At 60.3% G+C, this 22,443-nt stretch overlaps 1 protein-coding gene across 2 annotated transcripts in view; it reads left to right on the top strand.

The window, feature by feature from the left end:
- The window catches only part of FOXK2 (forkhead box K2), a 62,514-nt gene extending 42,891 nt beyond the window's left edge, over nt 1-19,623 (top strand). Inside the window, exons 3-9 of one of the 2 annotated variants that reach the window (XM_051838822.2) lie at nt 3,999-4,146; nt 5,797-5,943; nt 9,593-9,786; nt 10,148-10,323; nt 11,067-11,363; nt 11,532-11,741; nt 17,103-19,623. In XM_051838822.2, the coding sequence (XP_051694782.1) occupies nt 3,999-4,146; nt 5,797-5,943; nt 9,593-9,786; nt 10,148-10,323; nt 11,067-11,363; nt 11,532-11,741; nt 17,103-17,302 (1,372 nt within the window). In that variant the 3' untranslated portion in view covers nt 17,303-19,623. Of the gene's footprint in view, nt 1-3,998; nt 4,147-5,796; nt 5,944-9,592; nt 9,787-10,147; nt 10,324-11,066; nt 11,364-11,531; nt 11,742-17,099 lie in introns of both variants that reach the window. The other variant, XM_051838821.2, reaches the window with a different exon arrangement.
- Nucleotides 19,624-22,443: the final 2,820 nt, after the last annotated feature.

The raw sequence follows: 22,443 nt of genomic DNA, 5'->3' as shown, positions 1-22,443 counted from the left end.
TCGCGGTCATTAGGGGGCTGAACCAATGGAAGGAAGACCTTTTCTGTGTGTCTCTCTCTCACTGTCTAACTCTGCCTGTTTAAAAAAAAAAAAATTGTGCATCAAAAGAATATAAACAGTAAACACACAATGCACAGAATAGGAAGAAGTATTTGCAAATCGTACGTCTGATAAGGGGTTAATATCCAGACTACCAGACTATATGAAGAACTCTAACAACAACAGAAAAATAACTTGATTGAAAAATGGGCGAAAGGACTGGGGCATTTGGCTCAGAGATTGGGCTGTTGCTGGGGGCACCCACATCCCAGTCCCAGGCCAGCTTCCTGCTCATGCACTTGGGGGCAGCAGTCAGTGGCTCAAGTCCTTGGGCCCCATCACCTACTTGGGAGACCAGGATGGAGTCCCCACCCCACCCCACCCCACCCCCTTCTTAAAGACTGACTTATTTATTTGAAAGGCAGAGTTACAGAGAGGCAGAGAGGGAGGGAGGGATGGCGGGAGGGAGGTGTCTTCCATCCACTGGTTCATTCCCTACATGGCCACAGTGGCCAGAGCTTGACTGATCCAAAGCCAGGATCCAGGACCTTCTTCCAGGTCTCCCACGTGGGTGCAGGGACCCCAGTGCTTGGGCTATCTTCTGCTTTCCCAGGCAGAGAGCTAGATGGCAAGTGGAGCAGCCAGGACTCGAACCAGCGCCCCATGGGATGCTGGCACTGCAGGGGGCGGACTAACTTGCTACTCCACAGTGCCAGCCCCTGGAGTTCCTGTTTTTTGGCTTCGTCCTGGCTTTTGTGGGCATTTGAGGAATGAACCAATGGGTGGAAGATCTCTCTTTTTCTCTCTCTCTCTCTCTCTCTCTCATAAATGGAGAGAAAAAAGGGGGAGGAGATAAAAGACATTTTTTGAGAGAAAATAGGGAAGCAGCACATGGGAAGACGTCAGTACCACTCGTCAGTAGGAAGTGCAGTTCACCCTGAGACACCGCTGCACTGCCGCCAGGACTGCTCCTTTGGGAAAGCAGAGGCAGAGTCATTGGTGAGGGTGCGGAGAGTGAGGGCTGTGTGCTGTTGGGGGGGCGGGCGTGTGCAGCTGCCAGGAACAAGGAAACAGCACCACCCGCGTGGAGGTGGCACCACTCAATAGCCCAGAGGTACCTGGAGAAGCAGGAGGCAGGTCTCCAGGCGCTGGCGTTACTCATTTGCAGAGCACCAAGGACGCTCCGGCCGGAGTTGTGGGACCCCTGGGGCAGGGCGCCCTGTGAACCAGGAGGAGCTCACAGGCCGGTGCTGGAGGGTTCCCCAGGCGGCGGATCACAGAGTCAGGGAGGAGTGCGGTTGGCAGGCGGGGACAGAGTTGTGGAGAGGGACGAGAGGGTCGCTGCTGATGGCTGTGCAGCTGCGTGCAGCCCGGAGTGCTGGTTTGAGTCCCGGCTTCACTTCTGATCCAGCTTCCTGCTAATGAGCCTGGGAAGGCAATAGACGATGGCCCAAGTACTTGGTCCCTGCTACCACCTAGGAGACCTGGATGGAGTTCTGGGGTCTCCATCTGGCTGCAGCCTGGCCCAGCCCTGGCTGTTACGGGCCTTTGGGGAGGGAACCAGCGGATGGAAGGTCTCTCCTTCCAGTGCCTGCCTCTCTGTCACTCTGTCTTTCCAAGACCGCGTGAACCTGCTCAGTGCTGGCTGTAGCACGGATGCTGGTGAGACAGTGAGCTCTGTGTGTTGTGTCTTGCCACCCTAGAGCACTCTGGAGGGAAGTGAGCACTCTGGAGAGAGCGTGTGGTGCGTGACTGTGAATGGGGGGATGCCAGGGCCCAGCTGCTGGCCCTGCTGCCGGGCCCTAGTTCTGCTCTGCCTTCTCTCCCGTTCGTGTGAATTTGTCTGTGTTCTACTAACTGGGCTGAACAGCTCCAAGTCCTGCTGCACTGGGCAGAACGTGTGGGAGTCACAGGCTGGGCTGGCCAGCGGAGGGCAGGGAGGGCAGTGGCTGGAACCCGAGGTTTGGGTCACTGCTGACCCAGACCCTCCAGACTTCCCAGGCCCCCAGGACCACCCCCACCCCCGCCCCCCCGTGCTCGCCTCCTCTCGTTGGCAGCACACTCGGCCGTGTTGGGTCGGTGGCGGGGGTGGAGCCTGCCTGCTGGTGGCTTCCAGGGGAGCAGCCTGCCTTCCCCAGCCACCCTCCAGCCCTCCTCAGGCCTGCACTGTGTCCTGTGCTGCCTAAACACTGACCAGGCTTCATGCTTGGCCAGAGCAGTCTTCTTGGTTCCTGCTGTCTGTCCTGGCCTGCATTGTGGCTTGAGTCCTGGCCGCGCCACCCCAAAGCTCCTAGCTCCTGGCCCAGCCACCTGGGGAGTGGAACCACTGGGTGGAAGTACTGTCCCCCCCTTCCCCTCTCCTCCTCCCCCGTTCTCCCCTTCTCTCTCTCTCTAATTCTTCCCTTCCAATAAATAAATAAAATCTTACCCCCCCCCCCAAAAAAAAAAAGCAAGAGAGGGAGAAACCCGAAGACCCTCCCTCCACTGGTTCACTCCCCAAATGGCTACAATGGCCAGGATGGGCCAGGCCAAAGCCAGGAGCCTGGAGCTCCATCCAGGTCTCCTGTGTGGGTTACAGGGGCCCAAGCGTTTGGACCGTCTGCTGCTGGTTGCCCCGGCACGTTTACAGGGAGCTGGATTGGAAGTGGAGCAGCTAGAATGTGAACTGGTGCCCGTACGGGATGCCGGCACTACAGGCAGGGCCTAACCCACTGCACCACAGCACTGGCCCCATCTCTGCCTTTCAAATAAATAAAGCAAGTGGTTTAAAAAAAAGTTAGGGCTCAAATATTTAAAAAATAGTTCCGTGTGCTCGGTGTGCTCAGTGGGTGGGTGCGAGGCAGGCGGCCCCCTCCCCTCTCCCCGCAGCCCCTCTCCCTGTAGTACTACGGGGAGCGTGGTGCCTGAGTCATCCCAGCCCCGCTCCACTGCTCGGCCTCGTGCAGGCCTGGGAATGTCGTGGAAGAGGGCCTATGTACTTGGCCCCTGCCACCTGGTGGGACACCACAATGGAGCTCCTAGCTGCTGGCTCAGCTTGGTCCAGACCTGGCTGCTGTAGCTGTTTGGAAAGTGACCTGATGACGGAGGCGCTCTCTTTTCTGTCTTCCCTCTTCCCTCCCCACCCTCTTCCTTTCTCTGCCTCATCTTCTCGCTCCCTCTTTTTCTGTCTCTGCCTGTCAAATAAATAAATCTGCAAAAAATGAGTCAGTGCAGGTGGCTGGGTGTTGTGACGCTTGAATGCTTGCACTGGTTTGCTTCCCGGCTGCTCCACTTCCAGTTCAGCTTCTTGCTGACGCGTCCTGGGAGGCAGCCGATGGCCCAGGTGCTTCGGACCCTGCCCCCCAGGGGAGACCCAGGTGGAGTTGCTGGCTCTTGGCTTCGCCTGGCGCAGCTCTGGCTGTTGCAGGCATTTGGAGAGTGAACCAGGGGGCAGAAGCTCTCTTTCTCTTTCGTACTATTGCTCTCTGCCTTCCAAGTAGATGAAAATAAAAATTTTAAAAATAAATATAAGAACCTGTTTCTGTGTTACCCAACCTTTGTTGGCCTGGGCATTGGGGAACTGTGTCCACAGCTCTGTCCCCAAGGGGCTGCCTGCCCTCCTCTCTGGCTCTCTGCTGCCCTGTCGCAGCTGCCCTTGGGGAGGGGCCAGTGCTCTGTGTCCCTCTGCCAGGCGTGGGCCTTGGACCCCCCGGGTCGCCTCCTGTCTTGGCAAGTCCCGGACCATCAGTGGTGAAGTGAGTGGGCCGATGCTTTCCTTGTGTTAGCTGAGGCGCCACACAGGGATGTGAGTGCCGGGTTTCTTGGCTCCTTGGTGATCTTGAATCTCACAGAGGGATGGTAAGAGCTGGCCCTCTCGCCTCCTAAAATGCTCATCCTTGTGTTTCCTGAGGAGCCGGCTGGTGAGGAAGCGCCGTGCGGCATGTGCCGAGAGACTAACAGGGACCCCTTGCTCTCCACAGCGCCGCCAACTCCTGCCCGTCCAGCCCCCGGGGAGCGGGGTCTTCAGGGTACAAAATGGGCCGTGTGATGCCCTCTGACCTCAATTTGATGACTGACAACTCGCAGCCAGAAAATGAGAAGGAAGCTTCAGGTGGAGACAGCCCAAAGGTAAAGCTATAGCCTGCTGGGACCGGGGCGGCGCTGTGTGAGCACAGCGCGGGTGGGTGGTGTCACGGTGCGGTTCTCAGCGCTGAGTTGTGAGTGCCCTCGGGTCACCATGCGCGTGAGGCAGCGGGCAGCAGCCAGGGCCCCTGCTGCAGGCTCGCCCGCCCCTGCGCTAGACAGTGGCACAGACGCTTGCCCGCACTTGCCCTGTGTGAACACAGCTGTTGATGGTTTGCGCCGGGACCCCTGCCTGGTTTTATTCTTTGACCTAGGGATTTGCCTTCTAGGACATTGTCCACCAGAAATGGACTGACGTTCATGTAGAAACAGAACATTGAAAGCCCCCTACCCAGCGCTCCACTGGGAGCAGTGGTTGAGGTGTGGAGGTCCCGGCAAGGGGCTTTGATGAGAAGGGGGCGCTCCTGCCACAGCGCCAATGGGGAAGACAACGTTTTGGTTTAACGTCGTGTTTAGGAGAGATGTAAGGTGTTCACGAAGAGGCACACAGCTGGGGTCCGCACACAGGCTGCCGGTGGGAGGGACAGAGCGGCCTGTGAGTGCCCTGCTCTCCGTGCAGCGTGGGCAGCCCTGACGACGTGGTCTCAGGAGCCTTCCTAGACGGTGGAACGTGACCGCCAGGTTGGGCATGACGATGGCCTCCTGAGACACGGAGGCCACGTGGAAGCTGCCTCTCCAGCACTGGCTGTGCACTGCTCCACAGACAGCGGATTGGTCAGGAGCATTTCTGTGTCAGATAATCTTAAATGAAGTGTTATCAGAATTACCTGGGAAAAGGCCGCGAGGAATTAGACCGGTCACAAAAGCACAGTGACCAAGGCTTCTCCCGGGTCAGGCACCCGGGCGCAAGGAGTGCGGCTCTGCTGGTCCCTCCGTGGATGCAGGGCTAGAGGTGGGAAGAGCAGCACCCGTGTGCCGACCGCAGCCCTCAACCTGAGCACTGACCCGGGGCCCCTGGACCGTTCCCGCCTCTCACTCCGGCTTTATCCCTGAGCACGGTCTGTAGCTGCTCACTTGTGAACTGTGTGAGTAGCCTCAGGGAGAGCTTGCTTCTGCAAGTTGCTGTTGTCACTGGGCTCTGGGTGTTGCTGTCACTGCCGTGGGTGGGTTATTTCCAGAATCTACTCCAAGATGGCGGCCTGCCCCAGGGCTCCTGCGATTTCGAGCTGTTTCAGTGATGAGCAACTTGCTCGTGAACTTGGGTGAGCTGGGACCAGGGTGCCAGTGGCCCGACAGCATCTGCTGTTGCGTGCACGGCTGTGCCGCCACCTTGGGGGACGGCGTTCGGGCAGTGGTGCTGCTGCCGGCACTCTCACCTCTCGTGCCCGCAAGGTTCCCACGAGGTCGCTGCCGGGTGCCTGGCTGCACGCAGAACTCTGCGGCAGTGCGCACCCGCAGACTCCACTGGGTCCAGCAGCTTTCGCAGTTCTTACCTTGTGCCTTTTGGATTTTCTCCTTACATAACTTCTACTATTCTTTTTCATGCTGCTCTAACTTGTCCGTTTGTGTCCTCCAAGTTTTCCAAATTCTGTTACTTTTCTTCTGATAATGCTTGGTTTTACTTACTTAAACCACCAGGAATTCTGGATTTGAGTAAACAGCTGTGACAGCATCAATACTTTTTGTCTGACGCAGGATGACTCAAAGCCACCTTATTCCTATGCACAGCTGATAGTGCAAGCGATCACCATGGCTCCCGATAAGCAGCTCACCCTCAATGGAATCTACACCCACATCACAAAGAATTACCCCTACTACAGGACTGCGGACAAGGGCTGGCAGGTAACCTGTCCCCGTTGGCTGTGTTTCTCTTGCACGTCGGACAGACGCCAGAGCTGCTCCGTGGAACGCAGGCGTGGGGCGAGGCGGCCCAGCAGGAGGAAGGCGTGGGGACTGGAGGGTGGGAGGCTGCCGCGCGCTGCCCAGCTCCTCGTGCGGACGCAGAGTGAAGAAGAAAAGCCAGCCCGCGGCGCCCCTGCGGCCCCTGGGGCCCTGGTGTGGACGCACTTGCTCCGAGCAGCCAGCGGCGAGCACCCGCAGGGGTGCTTTCACTCTGGCCCCCCTCGCCTCGCGCTCCCGCCTTGGTCTGCGTCTGCTGCAAGAGTTGTACCCAGGGTGCTGCGGGTTCTCTTTGTGTCTGGGCGTTGACTGGATGAGCCGTGTAGCTCCCTGGTACGATGGTGAGGAAGGGTGAATTTGAAAACCAGATTATTAAAAACATGGTAACAGAGAGCAGAAATGTGGGTCAGGGTTTTTACTCTTTGAGTAACCAGGGCCTGCAGAGCCGGCTCTGGGGCAGGCGTGGTGGCACCGTGGGTTAAGCCACCTTTGGAGATGCCCACCTCCTATGCTGGAGTGTCTGAGTCCCTCCAGCTCCCTGCTGATGCACCCTGGGAGGCAGTGGGCAGTGACCCAAGTGCTTGGGCCTCTCGACATCCATGTGGGAGACCTGGCGGGGCTCCTGGGCTCCTGGCTGCAGCCTGGCGCATCCTCAGCTGTAGGCGTTTTAGAGTGAGCCGGCAGATGGAAGATCTGACTGCCTTTCCCCCATCAGTCTGCCTTTCAGATAAATCTTTTCAAAAACAAAACAAGATGATTCATACAGCTTTGCCTGGAAGGGTGCAAGTTTCTTCTCTTTGGCTGTATTTTTCTTTTCTTTCCTTTTCCGCTCTTCCTCTCCCTTATTTATCTTTTTTTTAAATTAATTAATTTATTTTTTGACAGGCAGTAGACAGTAAGAGAGACAGAGAGGTCATCCTTCCGTTGGTTCACCCCCCAAATGGCCACCAAGGCCAGCACTGCACCGATCTGAAGGCAGGAGCCAGGTGCTTCTGGTCTCCCATGCGGGTGCAGGACCCAAGCACGGGCCATCCTCCACTGCCTTCCCGGGCCACAGCAGAGAGCTGGCCTGGAAGAGGAGCAACCGGGACTAGAACTCGGGGTGTCAGCGCCGCAGGCGGAGGATGAGCCTCGTGAGCCGCGGCGCCGGCCTTCTTCTTCGTCTGTTTGAAAGGCAGGATACTAGAGGAGACAGAGACGTCTTCCAGCCGCTGGGTCACTTCCCAGGTGGCTGCAGCAGCCGTGCTCGCTTGCAGGCCGAGCTGCTCCCACCGCCCCATGAGCCTGCTTTTCAAGCAAAGCAAGAGCTGAACAAGAGGCTGAAGCCTGGAGCCTAGAACCCATCTGGTCTCCGATGTGGGTGACAGAGTCCCAGCACGCGGCCATCCTCTGCTGCCTTCCCAGCTCGGTAGCAGGGAGCCGGCTCCCAGGTGGAGCAGGCAGGACTTGAAGCAGCGCTCCGGGAAGGAGTGCTGGTGTCGCAGGCAGCAGCTGAACCTTGGCTGTGTTCTGTGCCAGAATGACCTGTGGTTTCGTGCTGTGACCCCTCCCAGGATGATTTTTTGTGACAGCGTCTGACGGACCACGGGGGAGGGGTGTACACACCTGCCTGTCTCCCAGAGCTCTCACCCTGGGCCTTCTTCCCTGCGCCTGGCGTGGTTCCTTCTCATAGCAGCTTTCCAGCTGGTTCCTGTGGGTAGCCTAGTGGTGAAGAGCCCTCATCCGTGCCTCACGTGCCTGGTGTGATGCCAGGCTGTGGTTCCTGACAGGCGCCCTGCGGGTGCACCGCAGAGCCAGCTCCAGGACTTCGGTCTCTGATCTCTAAATCACTGGTGTCCAGTCAGTGGTTCCACGTAGCAGCCGAGGAGAGGGACAGGCATCCTTACCTGATCAAAGCACGAGGCCCTTCAGTTAGCCAAGACGTGTAGTTACATCATTCTGTTTGTGTCTCTATTAAACGTCGTTCTCTCTCTCTCTCTCTGGTAAAGATATTTATTAATCTGTTTGTTTGAAAGGCAGAGTTATGGTGGGGAGGGAGGGAGGGAGAGAAGGAGAGGGATCTTTAATCCGCTGATTCTTTCTGCAAATGGCCGCGGCAGCCGGGGCTGAGCCTGGTTGAAAGCAGGAGTCAGGGGCTCCATCCAGGTCTCCCACGTGGGTGCAGAGGCCCAGGCACTTGGGCCGTCCTCTACCTGCCTTTCCAAGCCATCAGCGGTGAGCGGGAATGGAAGTGCAGCAATGGCCTTGAACCAACGCTCCTGGGGTGCTGGTGTCCACAGCACTGGCCCAGAGTGTTGTGTTTTGTGGTCTTGTTGGCTCTCCTCCATCTCCCCCGCAGCGCTGTGCCTGCGAGGTCAGGTGTGGCGCACTCCGCCGTGTCTCCCCCGCAGCGCTGTGCCAGCGAGGTCAGGTGTGGCGCTCTCCGCCGTGTCTCCCCCGCAGCGTTGTGCCCGCGCCCAGAGAGTTTTGGATTCTGGAGCATTTTGATTAGGGGCACTCAGCCTGTATTATCATTTTCTGGATTTGCTTTTCCTTTTCATTATTTTAAAATTTTTTATTTATCTGTAAGGCAGATATATATCTACTTGTTCACTCTCCAAATGCCCACAACAGCCAGTGCTGGGCCAGGCCAAAGCCAGGAGCTCAGAACTCCATCCGGGTCTCTGATGGGAGTGGCAGGGGCCCGAGCACTTGGGCCGTCCCTGCCGCCTCCCAGCGTGTGCGCGGGCAGGGAGCCAGCACGGAGGGCCAGGCAGCCACTGTGCCGGACGCCGGCCCCTGGGGCTGCTGCCGCCTCCTCCAGGCTGCACTGCTGGCACGGGGACATCTCTGCTTTCCCAGCTCGGTGACATGAGACTCTTAGCGGTGAAGTATCCTGGCAGGTGTCTGGTCCCCCAAAGACGCCAGGTCTCGCCCCGACACGGCCCGGCCTGCCCCGGCGGTCGTCGAGTGTGCAGGGTCAGAGGCACCGTGTGCGGTGTCCTGGGCGGTGTCCCAGCCGCCTCCAGGCTGTGGCTGTCAGCTCTGTTAAGAGGGGATAGCCGCAGGATTGGGAGGGGGTGCTGGGTAGGCCTCACTTCATTTTGGCTTTACTCTCATTGCAAAACTTCAGTGGTTGATTTCAACATTCATTCATTAACAAAAAGGCGTGAAATACTGACGTGCTTTACGTGCTGTGGTGAAGAGCGAATAGAACCTACGGGCACCTTGCCGGGCGGGCGGGCGCTCTCCGCGTGGAACGGGGGGTGTTAGGAGTTCCAGCTTTTCTGCTTGGCCTTCGCCAGATGCTTTCTCCTGAGCTGCCCTTTGGGTGGTCCGACCGACCCTGTAAGCTAATTCTGTATAAAAAAGTGTCTCCACGGAGTGTCTTACCAGCTCTGGCTCCCCAGAGGGAGAGCTGTCCCCGCCCGAGGCAGACAGAGTGGGCCTGTCCTGTCCCCAGCGTGCTGTCCTCCCTGCCTGTGCCGCGTCCTTTCTCAGCCCCCGGTCGCACCTGCCTGCTCGGCCCCGGTGCCGAACAGCTGAGGCTCTGCTGTGCAGGGCACTGGAGCTGGGGCCCAGAATCACGTGCTCCTGCTCTGTTATTTCCTAGAATTCGATTCGCCACAATCTCTCTCTGAATCGCTATTTCATCAAAGTGCCGCGTTCCCAGGAAGAGCCTGGCAAAGGCTCCTTCTGGAGGATAGACCCCGCCTCCGAGAGCAAGCTGGTGGAGCAGGCCTTCCGGAAGAGGCGGCCGCGCGGCGTGCCCTGCTTCCGGACGCCGCTGGGACCGCTGTCCTCCAGGTGAGGGTCGAGGCGCACGCGGCCCCGATTGTCACCTGTGTGCCTGACCCCTCCTGGCGGGCGGGGCGGGGCGGGAGCAGGATGAGGGTGTTCTCTCTTCCTGTGCAGGTGGAAAGTGAGATTGACTTGTTCAGTGTCAGTTGCCTGATGACGTGTTTTTAGCTTCATAAATAAGTAGTGTTTAATCACAGGAGAAGGGTGTGTAACCCAAGGCACCGGCCACACTGCTCCTGCTGCCCGCCTGCCCACGGGGCCAGGGGCGTGGAGGGACGTGTCAGCAGAGACCCTGTGCGCAGAGCGCACGCACTAAACAGCACACTCCCTGAGCACCGCCCTGACAGCCGTGTCTTCTCGGTGACAGGAGTGCACCGGCCTCCCCCAACCACGCTGGAGTGCTGTCTGCCCACTCCAGCGGCGCCCAGACCCCCGAGAGCCTGTCAAGGGAAGGCTCGCCGGCCCCCCTGGAGCCTGAGCCCGGCACCTCCCAGCCCAAACTCGCCGTCATCCAGGAAGCCCGGTTTGCCCAGAGTGCACCAGGTGAGAACACAGGAGAGGAAGTGACACGCCAGGTGAGAACACGGGAGGGGGTGACACTGGTGAGACACACGGGCCGGGACGTGAGCTCAGCACAGAAGCGCCTGGGCTTCAGGTGGCTCTGTAGCTGGGGCCTCGTCCCGCCTCGCTGCTGCACGGCACCGGCCTGGGGAACTCTAGCCTTCGTCTCAGCCGCGCCATGCAGAGCCCCGAGGGCGGTGCGCTAGACTGGACACGCTGGGAGCAAGCACAGGTGACCGCGGCCGTGTCCTTGGAGGCTCACATCGTGGGTTGTGGGATAAAGTGCGCCCTCAGGATCGCGTTAAAACGCACGTACTGTACAGATGTGTCCAGTCGAGTCGGCAGAATGCGCATTTTGGTCCCTTGGTGGAATTGGCAGCCACGCTGGCCCAGGCAGGGGCACAGACAGCTGTCCTTCTCGGCCTGCGACCTGACCCGGGGGGTAGGGTTGGGGGGAGCTGTGAGCACCCGGCTCCGGGAGATCTGGCCCGGCCGTGTTTTCTTGCTGAGGAGAGAGCTTGGGGAAGAGCTGTTCTCAGAACGCTGAGAGGAGGACGGAAGTGTCCCTACTGGGACACCGCGCTCCCTCCTCGTCACCATGACAAGCTGCCCCGGGGCGGTCTCCGTGCTCCCGTGGGAACGCGCGTGCTGCTCCGTGCTCGGTGTAGGGCGCCAGCAGAGCGAAGCACGGGTGTGCCTCAGGCCTGCTCTCGCCTCCTCCACAGGCTCACCTCTGTCCAGCCAGCCGGTCCTGATCACCGTGCAGCGGCAGCTGCCGCAGGCGGTCAAGCCTGTCACCTACACCGTGGCCGCCCCGGTGACCACCTCCCCCTCCCAGCCGCCCGTCGTGCAGACGGTTCACGTCGTGCACCAGATCCCCGCGGTGTCCGTCACCAGTGTGGCTGCGCTGGCCCCGGCGAGCACACACACTGTCGCTGGGCAGGCTGTGGTCACTCAGGCAGCTGTGCTGGCTCCTCCTCAAGCAGAGCCGCAGGAGAACGGAGACCACGGCGAGGCGAAAGGTGAGGGCGCGGGCGCGCCGGCCCCCTCTGCGGCCTTCCCTTGGTGGGAGGCGCTCAGTAAGCACGCCCAGCAGCTGTCTGCGTCTGACTGCAGGCCGGCGGAGCTGGTGTCGCCGACTCCCACTGGTGTCCGCTGTGCCATTTCTCCTCCTCCTCTCTGAATTGCAGTGAAAGTAGAGCCCCTTCCCGCCATCAGCCACGCCGCGCTGGGCTCCGCCGGCCGCATCGCGCAGACGCCGCAGGCCGCGCCCGTGCAGACCGTCACCCTCCTACAGCAGGCTCCTCTCGGGCAACACCAGCTGCCGATCAAAACGGTCACGCAGAATGGGACACACGTGGTCCCGCTCCCCACGGCGGTCCACGGCCAGGTGAACAACGGTGAGTTGGCATCTAAAAGTTTGCATTACCCATATAGGGAAGGGGTGTGTCCTCTACTGTGGACTGTGGCCGGTACGTTTTTCAACTGGACGGTGGGGCTTCGCACACGGCCGTGTGTGGGGACCCACACAGCGGCACTGCTGGGCCGGAGAGCTGAGCTTGGGCGAGCCCACATCCTCCTCTCCGACAGCAAGATACAAAGATGGCGTGTGAATGAAAGGATTGACTTATCTGTTGGTACAACTCAAAGCTGATCAAAGCCAGAGTAACTGTCTAGACAACCCAGAGGTGAAACGTCACTGAAGATGTTGAATACAAGGCTTAGAGAAAAGCACCTGTTAGCCGTGTCCACTCGCCATCACCGCTCTGCCGGGACAGCGGCCCTGGTGTCGGCGCCCGGAGCCTGCCTGCCGCGTGCCGAGAGTCGGCGCTTTCCTCTCTCTCCTGGGCTCGCTCGTTTGTTTTGTCTTTGCTGGAAAACTCTCCACAGAAACTGGTTTGGTCTGGCTCTCAGCACCCACTCGCGAGCTCTGTGGAAGCTGCCTTTCTCCTTAGCTGCTGGGTCTCCTGGGCCAGTTCCACACCGCCTTTGTCACTTGTCTCAGGCTCCTCCTCGCAGCCTGGAGTCCTGGGTAGAGCTGTGTGGGCTTTCTTTTCTTTAAAGATTTACTTCCTGAGAGGGAGTCGCAGACGGAGAGAGGAAGAGGCAGGGAGGTCTTCCATCCGCCGCCTCACTCCTCAATTGGCCGCAGCGGCCGGAGCTGAGCCAGGAGCTTCTTCCAGGTCTCCTGTGCAGGTGCAGGGGCCCAAGGACGTGGGCATCTTCCTCTGCTTTCCCAGGCCACAGAGAGCTGGGTCAGAGGTGCAGCAGCCAGGACTCAAACTGGCGCCTGTGGGATGCCGGCGCTGCAGGCGGTGCCCTTACCCGATAGGCCACAGTGCTGGCCCCTCATTGTGTATCTCTAATCGACAAGGATCTTGCTATTACAGTTTTAAATTTAATAATTCCTTTATACCAAGTGTCTCAAGCTCAGTAACTGATGCTGCTTGTAATGATTGTGTTAAAATATGCACAGTAGAAAGCCTGCACCATCCTGAAGTGTGCAGTTGAGCGTTAAACAAACTCTCGGTGTGGAAGCCGCCACCTCTCACCTGGTTCACAACGTCTCCTCATCCTCCGTTCAGCCGGGTCTGGCAGCCGCGGGGTGGCTCTGTGTCCCTGACGTGTTTGGGACCCCGCATGCCTGTGCGGGCGGCAGCGTGGGGCCTCCCAGGCCTCACCCATGCTGTGTCAGGCCGGATCCTCCGTGGTCAGATGTTGCTCCCTGCGCAGGCGCGGCGACACGCCCCTGTGCTCCCGGCCGTCCGAGCCAGCGGTGACGACTCGTGTGTCTGAGCCCCGTTTCTGCTTCTGGGCGCACACCCAGGCTTGGAACCCGGTGGCTGTGCGAGTCTGTGCTCAAAGTATTCAGGAGTCGCCAGCGTGCTCGCGCCAGCCGGGAGCCGCCTCCCACGCTGGCCAGCAGCGCCTCTTGTGGCCGTGGCCGTGGCCGTGGTGAGGTGGGTGCCTGGAGGGTTGCCCGGGCTGGCGATGGGCGGTGCTGGTGTGGCGGGGTCTGTGCAGCTGCTGCCCCGGATTCCGAGCTGCTGGCCGCTGGCGCTGGTTTCCGTTCCGGATGCCCGTCCGCTCTCAGACCCTGCCCGGGAGGTGTTGTCTCCCGTCTGTGGGTTTGTGGGTTACCCTTTTCAGTTTCTTGATGGTGTTTGCACAAGTGTTTAATGTGGTAAAGTCCACATTTATCGATTTTTTTCTTTTGACTTCCTGTGTTTTGTCTCCTATGTAAGAGACCACTGACAGATCCAAGAACGTGAACACTTGCGCTAAGAACTCGGTTAAATCCCTAGCGCTTAACCCTCTGCATGCCGTGTGAGGCCGGGACCCTTCCGTTCTTGGCACGTAGGTGTGACGGGCCTGCCTTGGTGACGGTCAGTCGGCCACGTGCTCGCACAGCTGTCCTCGCGGCCTTCCCACGGCCTGCTGTGTCTGTCCCTGAGCTCGCTGGAGCTCCTGGACCCGGGAAGTGCGGAGCCCGCCAGGTCTGCCCCCTTTCCACGGTGCATCTGGTGACTCCAGGCCCCTTGCGGCTCGGCTTTTCTGCTTCTGCACACAGAGCGCCGGGGTGTGGACAGCAGCTGCGCTGAAGGCCAGCCGAGGGCTGCTGTCTGGCAGCGGCAGGCCATGTGTCTGCACACACATCGTGGTTGGTTCCGGGTCTTCACAGCTGCCATTCGGTCTGGCGGTTAAGGTGCTTCCTGGGATGCCCACACGGCCTGTCCGAGCGCCTGGTTCGAGTCCTGGCCCCGCTCCTAATTCCAGCTTCTTGCTAGTGCACACCCGCCGGTAGGCCGGGAGGCAGCAGTGACGGCACCGGTGGTTGGGTCCGGGCCACCCACGTGGGAGCCCTGGATGGAGACCCAGCTCCTGGCTGCATCCTGGCCGCTGGGGACACTTGGAGCATGAGCCAGGGGCCAGGTTCTGCAGCTCTGCTTCCCTTGGCCTGTCAAACGAAAAATAAAAATTCTAAGTAGTTTTTTTTAATAGAATCGTTTCCTAATTCCCTTTTTTAATTTTCCGTTGCCACAGTGTAGATACACAGCTGATGTTTGCTCACTGTCTTGACCCTGCTGAGTTCATGTATCAGCTGTAACGGGCTTTTTCTTTTTTCTTTTTTAATTTTTAATTTTTTTTTTTATTTTTTTGACAGGCAGAGTGGACAGTGAGAGAGAGAGACAGAGAGAAAGGTTTTCCTTTTGCCGTTGGTTCACCCTCCAGTGGCCGCCGCGGCCGGCGCACCGCGCTGATCCGATGGCAGGAGCCAGGAGCCAGGTGCTTTTCCTGGTCTCCCATGGGGTGCAGGGCCCAAGCACCTGGGCCATCCTCCACTGCACTCCCGGGCCACAGCAGAGGGCTGGCCTGGAAGAGGGGCAACCGGGACAGAATCCGGCGCCCCGACTGGGACTAGAACCCGGTGTGCCGGCGCCGCTCGGCGCAGGATTAGCCTAGTGAGCCGCGGCGCCGGCCTGTAACGGGCTTTTTCTTTCTCGTTTCCATTTGCGTGTCTTCGTGCACGAGCGTCATCAGCAGGATTTTCTGATGTGGGACGACGTTTCCTTCCCCTTCGGACGTCCTGTCTTGGTGCTGGTGCCGCGCTCTGCTGGGGCTGTGCCGCGCTGAGGGTTCGCCTCGTCTGGGCTTGGGTTTTGCTCCCCGTGAGGAGGCGGCATCGCCTCCCGCTTGCTGGTGCACTCTGTCCCGCTGGTCGGTTTCCTGTGTGACCAACCTTGCACTCGGGATAGCCCCGTGTGGCCGTGGTGTGTGGTGCTTTAACGCTGCACAGCGTGTCGGGCCAGTGTCCTGGCCAGGTCTGCACCGGTACTCATGGAGCGTTAGCCTGTGGTCTTTGTTGTTGTCTTAAAGATTTTTTATTTATTTGAAAGGCAGTGTTAGGGAGAGCTCTTCATCTCCTGGCTTGTCCCCAAAGTGGCTACAACGGCCATGGCTGGACCAGGTCAAAGCCGGGAACCTGGAACTCCGTCCGGGTCTCCCACAAGGGTGCAGGGCCCGAGCACTCGGCCGTCTGCTGCTGCTTTCCCGGTGCGTTACCAGGGAGCTGGATTGGAAGTGGAGCAGCCGGGACTTGAACCTCAGCTCCCGTGGGCTGCCAGCTGTGCACAGCGCTGGCCCTGGCCCGTGGTCTTCCCTTCTGTGGTTTGCTGGTGTTTGGACATGGGGTCTGTGTTCGCAGGGACGCGCCTGTGGTTTTCCTCTGTGGCACCCTCGGCTCTGGGGTCAGGGTGAGGCTGTCTTCGGAGCGGAGTCAGGAAGGATTTCCTCTGCTTCCGATTCGCGGGAGCCCGTGAGGGTGTTTGCTGGAAGGCGCGAGCCGGCAGGTTGGCCGGGACTTGCTGAGGTCCTGAGTCACTCATTCTCCTTGAAGGTGGACAGCCTCCGCCCCACCCCCTTTTTTGTGGTTATTTTCAGTTTGCTAGATGAGACTGTAGACGTCGCTTTCACACGCGGCATCCTTGGGGACTTCTGAGACGTTCAGAACAGCAGCCTTGACCTGTATGTGTCGCTGTGCGGGTCACTGCTGTCGCGATATTTTCTCTACTTGGTTTTTCTTGAGCGGGGGCCGGGCCCAGGGAGCCTCCGCCTGCCGCCCGGGGACAAAGCCGGGAGCCTCCGCCCAGTGACCGCGACCTCAGGGGAAGAGCCTACTTTTTTTTAAGATTTATTTTATGTGAGACAGAGTGACAGCTTTCCCATCTGCTTGGTTCGCTCCTCATCGCCACAGTGAGCGGGGCTGGGCCGACCCGAAGCCAGGAGCTTCTTCCGGGTCTCCCTCATGGGTGCAGGGCCCAAGCACCTGGGCCGCCTCCCGCCGCCTCCCCAGGCGCATTGGCCGGGGGCTGGGTGGGAAGAGGAGCGGCCGGACTGGAACTGGTGCCCGCGTGGGGTGCTGGCGGAGGCTCTTCATTTTCTTTCTTAAAGATTTTCCTTATTCGTGTGAGAGGTAGAGTTGCAGAGGGAGACAGGCAGGGAGGCCTTCCCCCACTGGCTCACTCCCCAGATGGCCGCAGCGGCCAGCGCTGTGCTGATCCGGGGCCAGGAGCACGAGCCGCCTCCGGGTCGCCCATGGGGTGCAGGGGCCAAGCACTGGGGCATCCTCCACTGCCCTCCCGGGCACAGCAGAGAGCGGGATCAGAAGAGGAGCAGCTGGGACTTGAGCCGGTGCTCACTTGGGATGCTGCCGCCACAGTGTAGCCCCTGCCTCTCCTGCTGGGTGCGAGGACTTGAACCCCCGGCCGGTGCTGGCTCCTCAGTCAGAGCCGGCTGGCGGCGCACGGGGCTGCCGGAGGGTGACGGGAGCTGTTATGGTGGGCCGAGGAAGCCTGTGTGGTGCGGCCTTGTTCTCTGGAGTCGTCACTCCAGGCCTCTGGATTCCCCATGCAGGTCTGGGGTGCTGAGCCTGGGGGAGCCCCCCCGCGCAGCGTGTGCCCTGCAGCCGGTCCTCCTGGCCCACACGCCCCCCTCGAGTGCAGAGGGGTGAGCCACGCGGGAGCGCCCGGCTCCCGACTCCAGCTTCCTGGGCGGGGCGGGGCACAGCCCAAGGCCGGGGGCCGCCTCCCGGGTGTCCCGCCCGCGGCTGGGCTCCGAGCCGGGACGTCCCAGGGGCTGGGGCTGGAAGCCGAAGGACGAGCCAGCTCTCCTTCCCGCCGGGCGCCGGGGTCTCTGGGGTGGGCTGGGGCTGGGCGGGGTCCTGTCCCGGATGGGGTCTGACGCGCGCTCTCTCCCAGCAGCAGCCGCGAGCCCTTTACACATGCTGGCGACCCACGCCTCCGCCTCCGCCTCCCTGCCCACCAAGCGCCAGAACGGCGGCCAGGCGGAGCAGCCGGAGCTGAAGCGGATCAAGACGGAAGACGGAGGCGACGGCATCGTCATTGCGCTGAGCGTGGACACGCCCCCCGCGGCCGGCAGGGAGAAGGGCTTGCAGAACTAGGGCTGGCGCGCCTCTCACTGTAGAAATCAACTTCCTGGTGCCAAAAGGAGACGCTGCCTCCCGCCGGAGCGCACCCTCCCCAGTGGTAGAGGCCCTGTGGTTGACTGCACTCAGCGCTGAACACAGAACCCGGGTGGCCTTAGAGACACGTCACATTGAACAAACCCACACCACAGCCCGGTTCCGGGACCGTGTCTCCTGCCGGGCGTCTGCCAGGCTGCTGCCTCTGGGCCCAGCTTTTACCTACGAGCGCGAACTCGGGTCCTGCCCAAGACCGCGCGGCTCCGTGAGGATGGCGCGGTGCGCGCCCGGTGCACGCGGAGCTCCCAGGACTGGGCCCTCCTCCAGGGGCGGGCGGGAGCCACCCCTGCCCTCCCAGGACCCGCCGGCTGGCGCTGGGAGACAGAACAGTGTTTTGTCCACACGTGGAACGGCCTGGAGTTGACCCTCCTTACAGAGTCGCGGGTCTGACATTTCACAGCACTCCATTTCTACCCGAAGTTCCGGAGCCACACCCCCTTGTGTGGGTTTCTGTTTTCTGCCCACGGGATGAGTTCCGACGGGGCCACCCTTCCAGAGCTCTGCCGAGAGCCCGTGTCGGACGGACAGACGGACAGACGCCGCGGCTGCATGTGACCAGAGAACCCAGGGAGGAGCGGCGACGGCGAGGCCGGCCAGGACGTGTCTGCTCCTCCTGTTCCTTCCTGGCTGGTTTGTTACTTGTTTCTTTATGTTGACTTTGTCCCTGGCATAATTTCCCACTGAGTAAAACCAGTCTCTGCAGCGTTGTGTTCGGTGAACAGCAGGGCCCTCCCCGGCCAAGGCCGCACTCCTCGGGGGCTCTGGGGCCCAGGTGTGCTCACGGCCCCGTCGCTCTGGTTACCACGAGGGTCCTAGGAGCACGCAGCCTCGGAGGGGTGCTGGACACGCAGAGGCCGCCTTGGGTCAGCTGGATGTCGCCGCGTGTCCTCCAGAAGGGGCACGGAGCCGGGGGCGAGGGGCTGAGGGGCCCGGCCCCGTCGGGAAGGAAGCGCCTCCCCAGGGGCTCCAGGGGCTCCAGGGGCTCCAGGGGCAGGGCCGAGCAGCCAACAGGAGGGCTTCAGCCTTAGTGTGAGCTTTTAAATGTCATCATCATAACGTTATTTATTGAAATGTAGTTATTTTGGTATTTAAATTTTTTTTTTAAAGAGGAAAAAAAATACCTGTATTTTCCTGGTGGAATGAAACAGCTCAGAATGGTATATTTAGGCAATTTTTAAACATTTATTATTTACATAAAGACCAAATATAAATCTGTTCTAAGTATTGTGTGTCAATCCACAGTCTGGAGCTGTCACAATGTTACTGCAGATACTGCATATTAAAAATTCTGAAATTACTGCACACTAGCTGGATTCATAACTCAGCCATTTAAAAATAAAAACGAAACCATCCTGTGAATGAGACAACGTGTGTGACAGGGGCCAGGTCTGCCTCCCAAACCCCACGGACCTGGGGGCCGGGAGCCCCTGGGCTGCGTCCACGCCCCGGGTGCTCGCGGTTTGGCTTGTGCCGGCCCTGGGAGTGGGGCCAGGTCACCGCACACAGGTGCAGGGCAGCAGCCGGCCCTCCCCCCACGGCTGCGGCACGTCCCGCCCTGTGTGTGGTGCCACCGGAGACCCGGGCGGTGCCCCCAGCGCGGGCTCAGCCTATGAGCTGCTTGCTGCTGAGCCTAAAACACAACCTTGAGGGTCTGGAAGAGTTCCTTTGGGATCGAAGGTAAGGAAACACCAGCTCCAGTTCTAAAGGAAAAGCACCCGCTCTCCGCGCCAGCGAGAGGCACGCACGCTCCCTGCTCCCGCTGCCACGCTCACCAGCAGGCGTCAGGACGGCAGGAGAGGGCGGAAACACGGCCGCGGTTAGGAGCCGCCTGGCCCGGTTTCCGTCTCCCTCCAAGGCGCCGTGTTTCACCTGTGCACTTAGCGCTGAGCCCCCTCCCAGCAGGGTCGCCCGTGTGGCTGCAGCCCCCGCCCCGACCGCAGTCCACTCCCTGGCCCCTGCCGGGGGTCCTCGGCGTCCGTCTGTCTCAGTCTTGCCGAACCTCTGAGCTCCCTCAGGGACTAGAACCAGAGCAGCTGTGCCTGAGCCACAGTCCAGCCGCCAGGCGTGCGCCACGTGTGCCGGCTCGGTCTCCACGCTGTGCACAGGAGACACATGGCAGACCTGGAGTTCTGACTTCCACTGTTAGAAAGCAGAGTGGTGGTTTGTGTGCAAAGATTGGAAATTTTAAAAATTACTGAGTCCTGAAATTCAATAAAATATTTTTACTAATTTTCATTGAATACAGAGTATCATTGTCGTTCTGGCAGATGCACCTTTCTTTCTCGCTTTTTACCTGAATGCCCTCCTCCGCGCCCGGAGCAGTGGGCGAACGAGCCGGGGCGCTGCCTCCCGGCGCTGTTGGCTCGAGGGTGCGCCCTTCACCCTGGGGAGCGAGGTCCCCAGAGACTGCAGTGTCCCAGCTTCCGGAGGTCTGACGCCCACGTCCTGAAGCCTGCCCTGCGTGCTGTCGGCACACACCAAGGAGCTGGCGGTGCCGAAGCAGGACACGGAGGCCCCGCTGGAGCCCAGTGAAGCCACGCCGCCGTGGTCTGCCGGCACGCCAGACTCTGCCCGGGGAAACCGTCGTCCCGGCTCCAGAGGTTAACGGCCAGGCTGCCGGGCGACCTCGCTTCACTGCAGACAAGTCAGGGGCAGCCTCGCAGCCCCGGTCATCGCGGTGGGGCGGCCGCTCCTGGTTTACAGGCAACGATGAGAGAAACCACAGCCCACCAGCCACCGGGCGGTCAGAACGGGCTGGGCCTGTGGCGCCCACCAGCCACCGGGCGGTCAGAACGGGCTGGGCCTGTGGCACGCCTGTTGAGATGCTGCTTGGGACAAGTGCACTCCGTGTCTGTCAGAGGGCCTGGGTTCAAGTCCTGGCCCTGATTCCAGCTCTGCTGGTGTGTTGATGGAGGGTGATGAGGTGGGTGATGGCTCTAGTGAGTCACTGACGTGGATGACCCAACAGTCCAGTCTGCGTCGGCCTGGCCCAGCCCCGGCTGTTGGAGGTTTTGCAGAGTGAACCAGCAGCTGTGAGCGTTCTCTCTGCTTTTCAAGAACAAACTTTTTTCCAAGTTTTGAGTCTGAAGTGGGACTCTGGCCTGCGAAGACAGACCTGTGGCTGCAGTGCTCCCGCTTTGGGGGCGTCCTCCACGGATCCCGGGCCCGACTCCTGGTCACGCACGGACTGCTGGGAGCAGCAGCCAGAGCCGTCAGGCCTCTGGAAGGTGGGTCCTGCGTGGTGACGAGCAGCAGTCCCGTCTTGCCCTCCCCAGCAGGGCAGACAGCAGCGAGGACTGGACATGCTCCCCTCCGGGAGGGGCTGTGTCCGCTCAGGCGGGTCGACCCTCTTTCTCGTTACTTTCTCTGTGTCCCTCGGCTCCGAGCTGGACGCAGGAGGGGTGGGAACGTCTCGGGGAAGCTAAGCCTGAGCTTGTCGTTCAAGGATGAGGCCCGCTTGGGAGACAGGAAGTGGGAGACAAGGTGAAGCGGTTAGAGCGAGCTCCCCCCTCCCTCCCAATGACGCTGGGTCCTCAACTGCACGGCCACGGCTCAGCGGCCCCAGGCCCGTGCGTCTTGAGCCAACGGGAGAACTGTCCGCAAAGCCGCAGCTCGGCCCCGCGGCGTCAGAGCTATCGCCAGTCTCCACGGGGTTTGACGGGAATCTCAAGAACACAATACGAAATTATTCAGCCTGGCCTGAGGAGACAGGAGCAGACCCGCTCCAGCAGGACCCGAAACACTGGGAACAGAACAGCACGGCCTCGCGGCAGACGCCACAGAGCCTGGAAGCGGCGTGCGGTGCTCAGCGGGGACTCGGATGAACCAGGCCCCGGGCTTGCGCAGCATAATGTGTGTGTAAGTGGGCTGCACGGGGAGCTTGGTGGTTTCTTAAGAATCTTTTTGTGCCGGTGCCGCGGCTCACATGGCTGATCCTCCACCTGCGGTGCTGGCACCCCGGGTTCTAGTCCCGGTTGGGGCGCCGGATTCTGTCCCGGTTGCCCCTCTTCCAGGCCAGCTCTCTGCTGTGGCCTGGGAGGGCAGTGGGAGACCAGGAGGAAGCACCTGGCTCCTGCCTTCGGATTGGTGCAGCGCTGGCCGTAGTGGCCATTTGGGGGGTGAACCAACGGAAGGAAGACCTTTCTCTCTGTCTCTCTCTAACTCTGCCTGTCAAAAAAAAAAAAAAAAAAAAAAGACATGCGTGTAGCAGGAGGGTACTTGAAAAAGTATCAGGCAGGGACATGGGAGCAGTTATTCTCGTGCAAAACAAAGGCAGCCAGTAGCTTCTTCAGAATCTGGATTTCTCACGTAGACCCCTCATACACGCACCAAATAAACAACAGGCCATTCCGTGGGAGCCAGGCCAGGCCGAGCAGGAAGGCCCTGCAGCATGTGGAGCGGAGAGCTGAGCCTCTGCGCCTCTGCCCCGAGGCCCTGAGACCCGGGGCTCTGTCCCTGGACTGGCGGGTTTGGGCGGGCAGCTGGCCATTATGCCGTGTGAGAAACCTTCTGGCTTCGCTTCTGTTGCATTTGGAGGCCCCCGGGATGCAGCTGATGGTGACGCAGAGCTACGCGTGTGGCTGCTGTGTGAGAGGAGCCGTCGCCTGTACCCACGGGAGGCTGGGAAGAAGCTCCGGGCTCCGGGTCGGTGCAGCCCGGCCGTCGCGGCCGTTTGGGAGGTGAACCAGCGGATGGAAGACCTTCCTCCCTCTCTCCCTCTGCCTTTCAAATAAAGTCAATCTTTCAGAAAAAGTGGAACTGCCGAATGGCTGCAAAGGTCAACATGGTGGCCCACCTCCCTCGGGTCACCGCCCTCCAGACGCCGGCCGCCGCGCCCCGAGGGGAAGCGGGTGAGCGCAGTCTCGGGATCGCCCCAGCCCGTCCTGCCCAGGGTGCGTGGCCAGCCTAGGTCAGATGAAAGGAAACAAGGCCAGTTTGCAAGGAAGTACCCAGGAAATCGCCCCGTCTGACGGGACTTTGTACAGAACATCCAAGCTCTGAGACTTCGTAAGCTCGGTGCTTTCTTAAGATGCTTTAGTCATTCAGATTTGTCTGGTGGA

Source organism: Oryctolagus cuniculus, chromosome 17 (genome assembly GCF_964237555.1).
Source record: "Oryctolagus cuniculus chromosome 17, mOryCun1.1, whole genome shotgun sequence".
Lineage (NCBI taxonomy): Eukaryota > Metazoa > Chordata > Mammalia > Lagomorpha > Leporidae > Oryctolagus > Oryctolagus cuniculus.
Note: the sequence above shows the minus strand (reverse complement) of the source record. Positions and strands in the feature narration are given on the sequence as shown.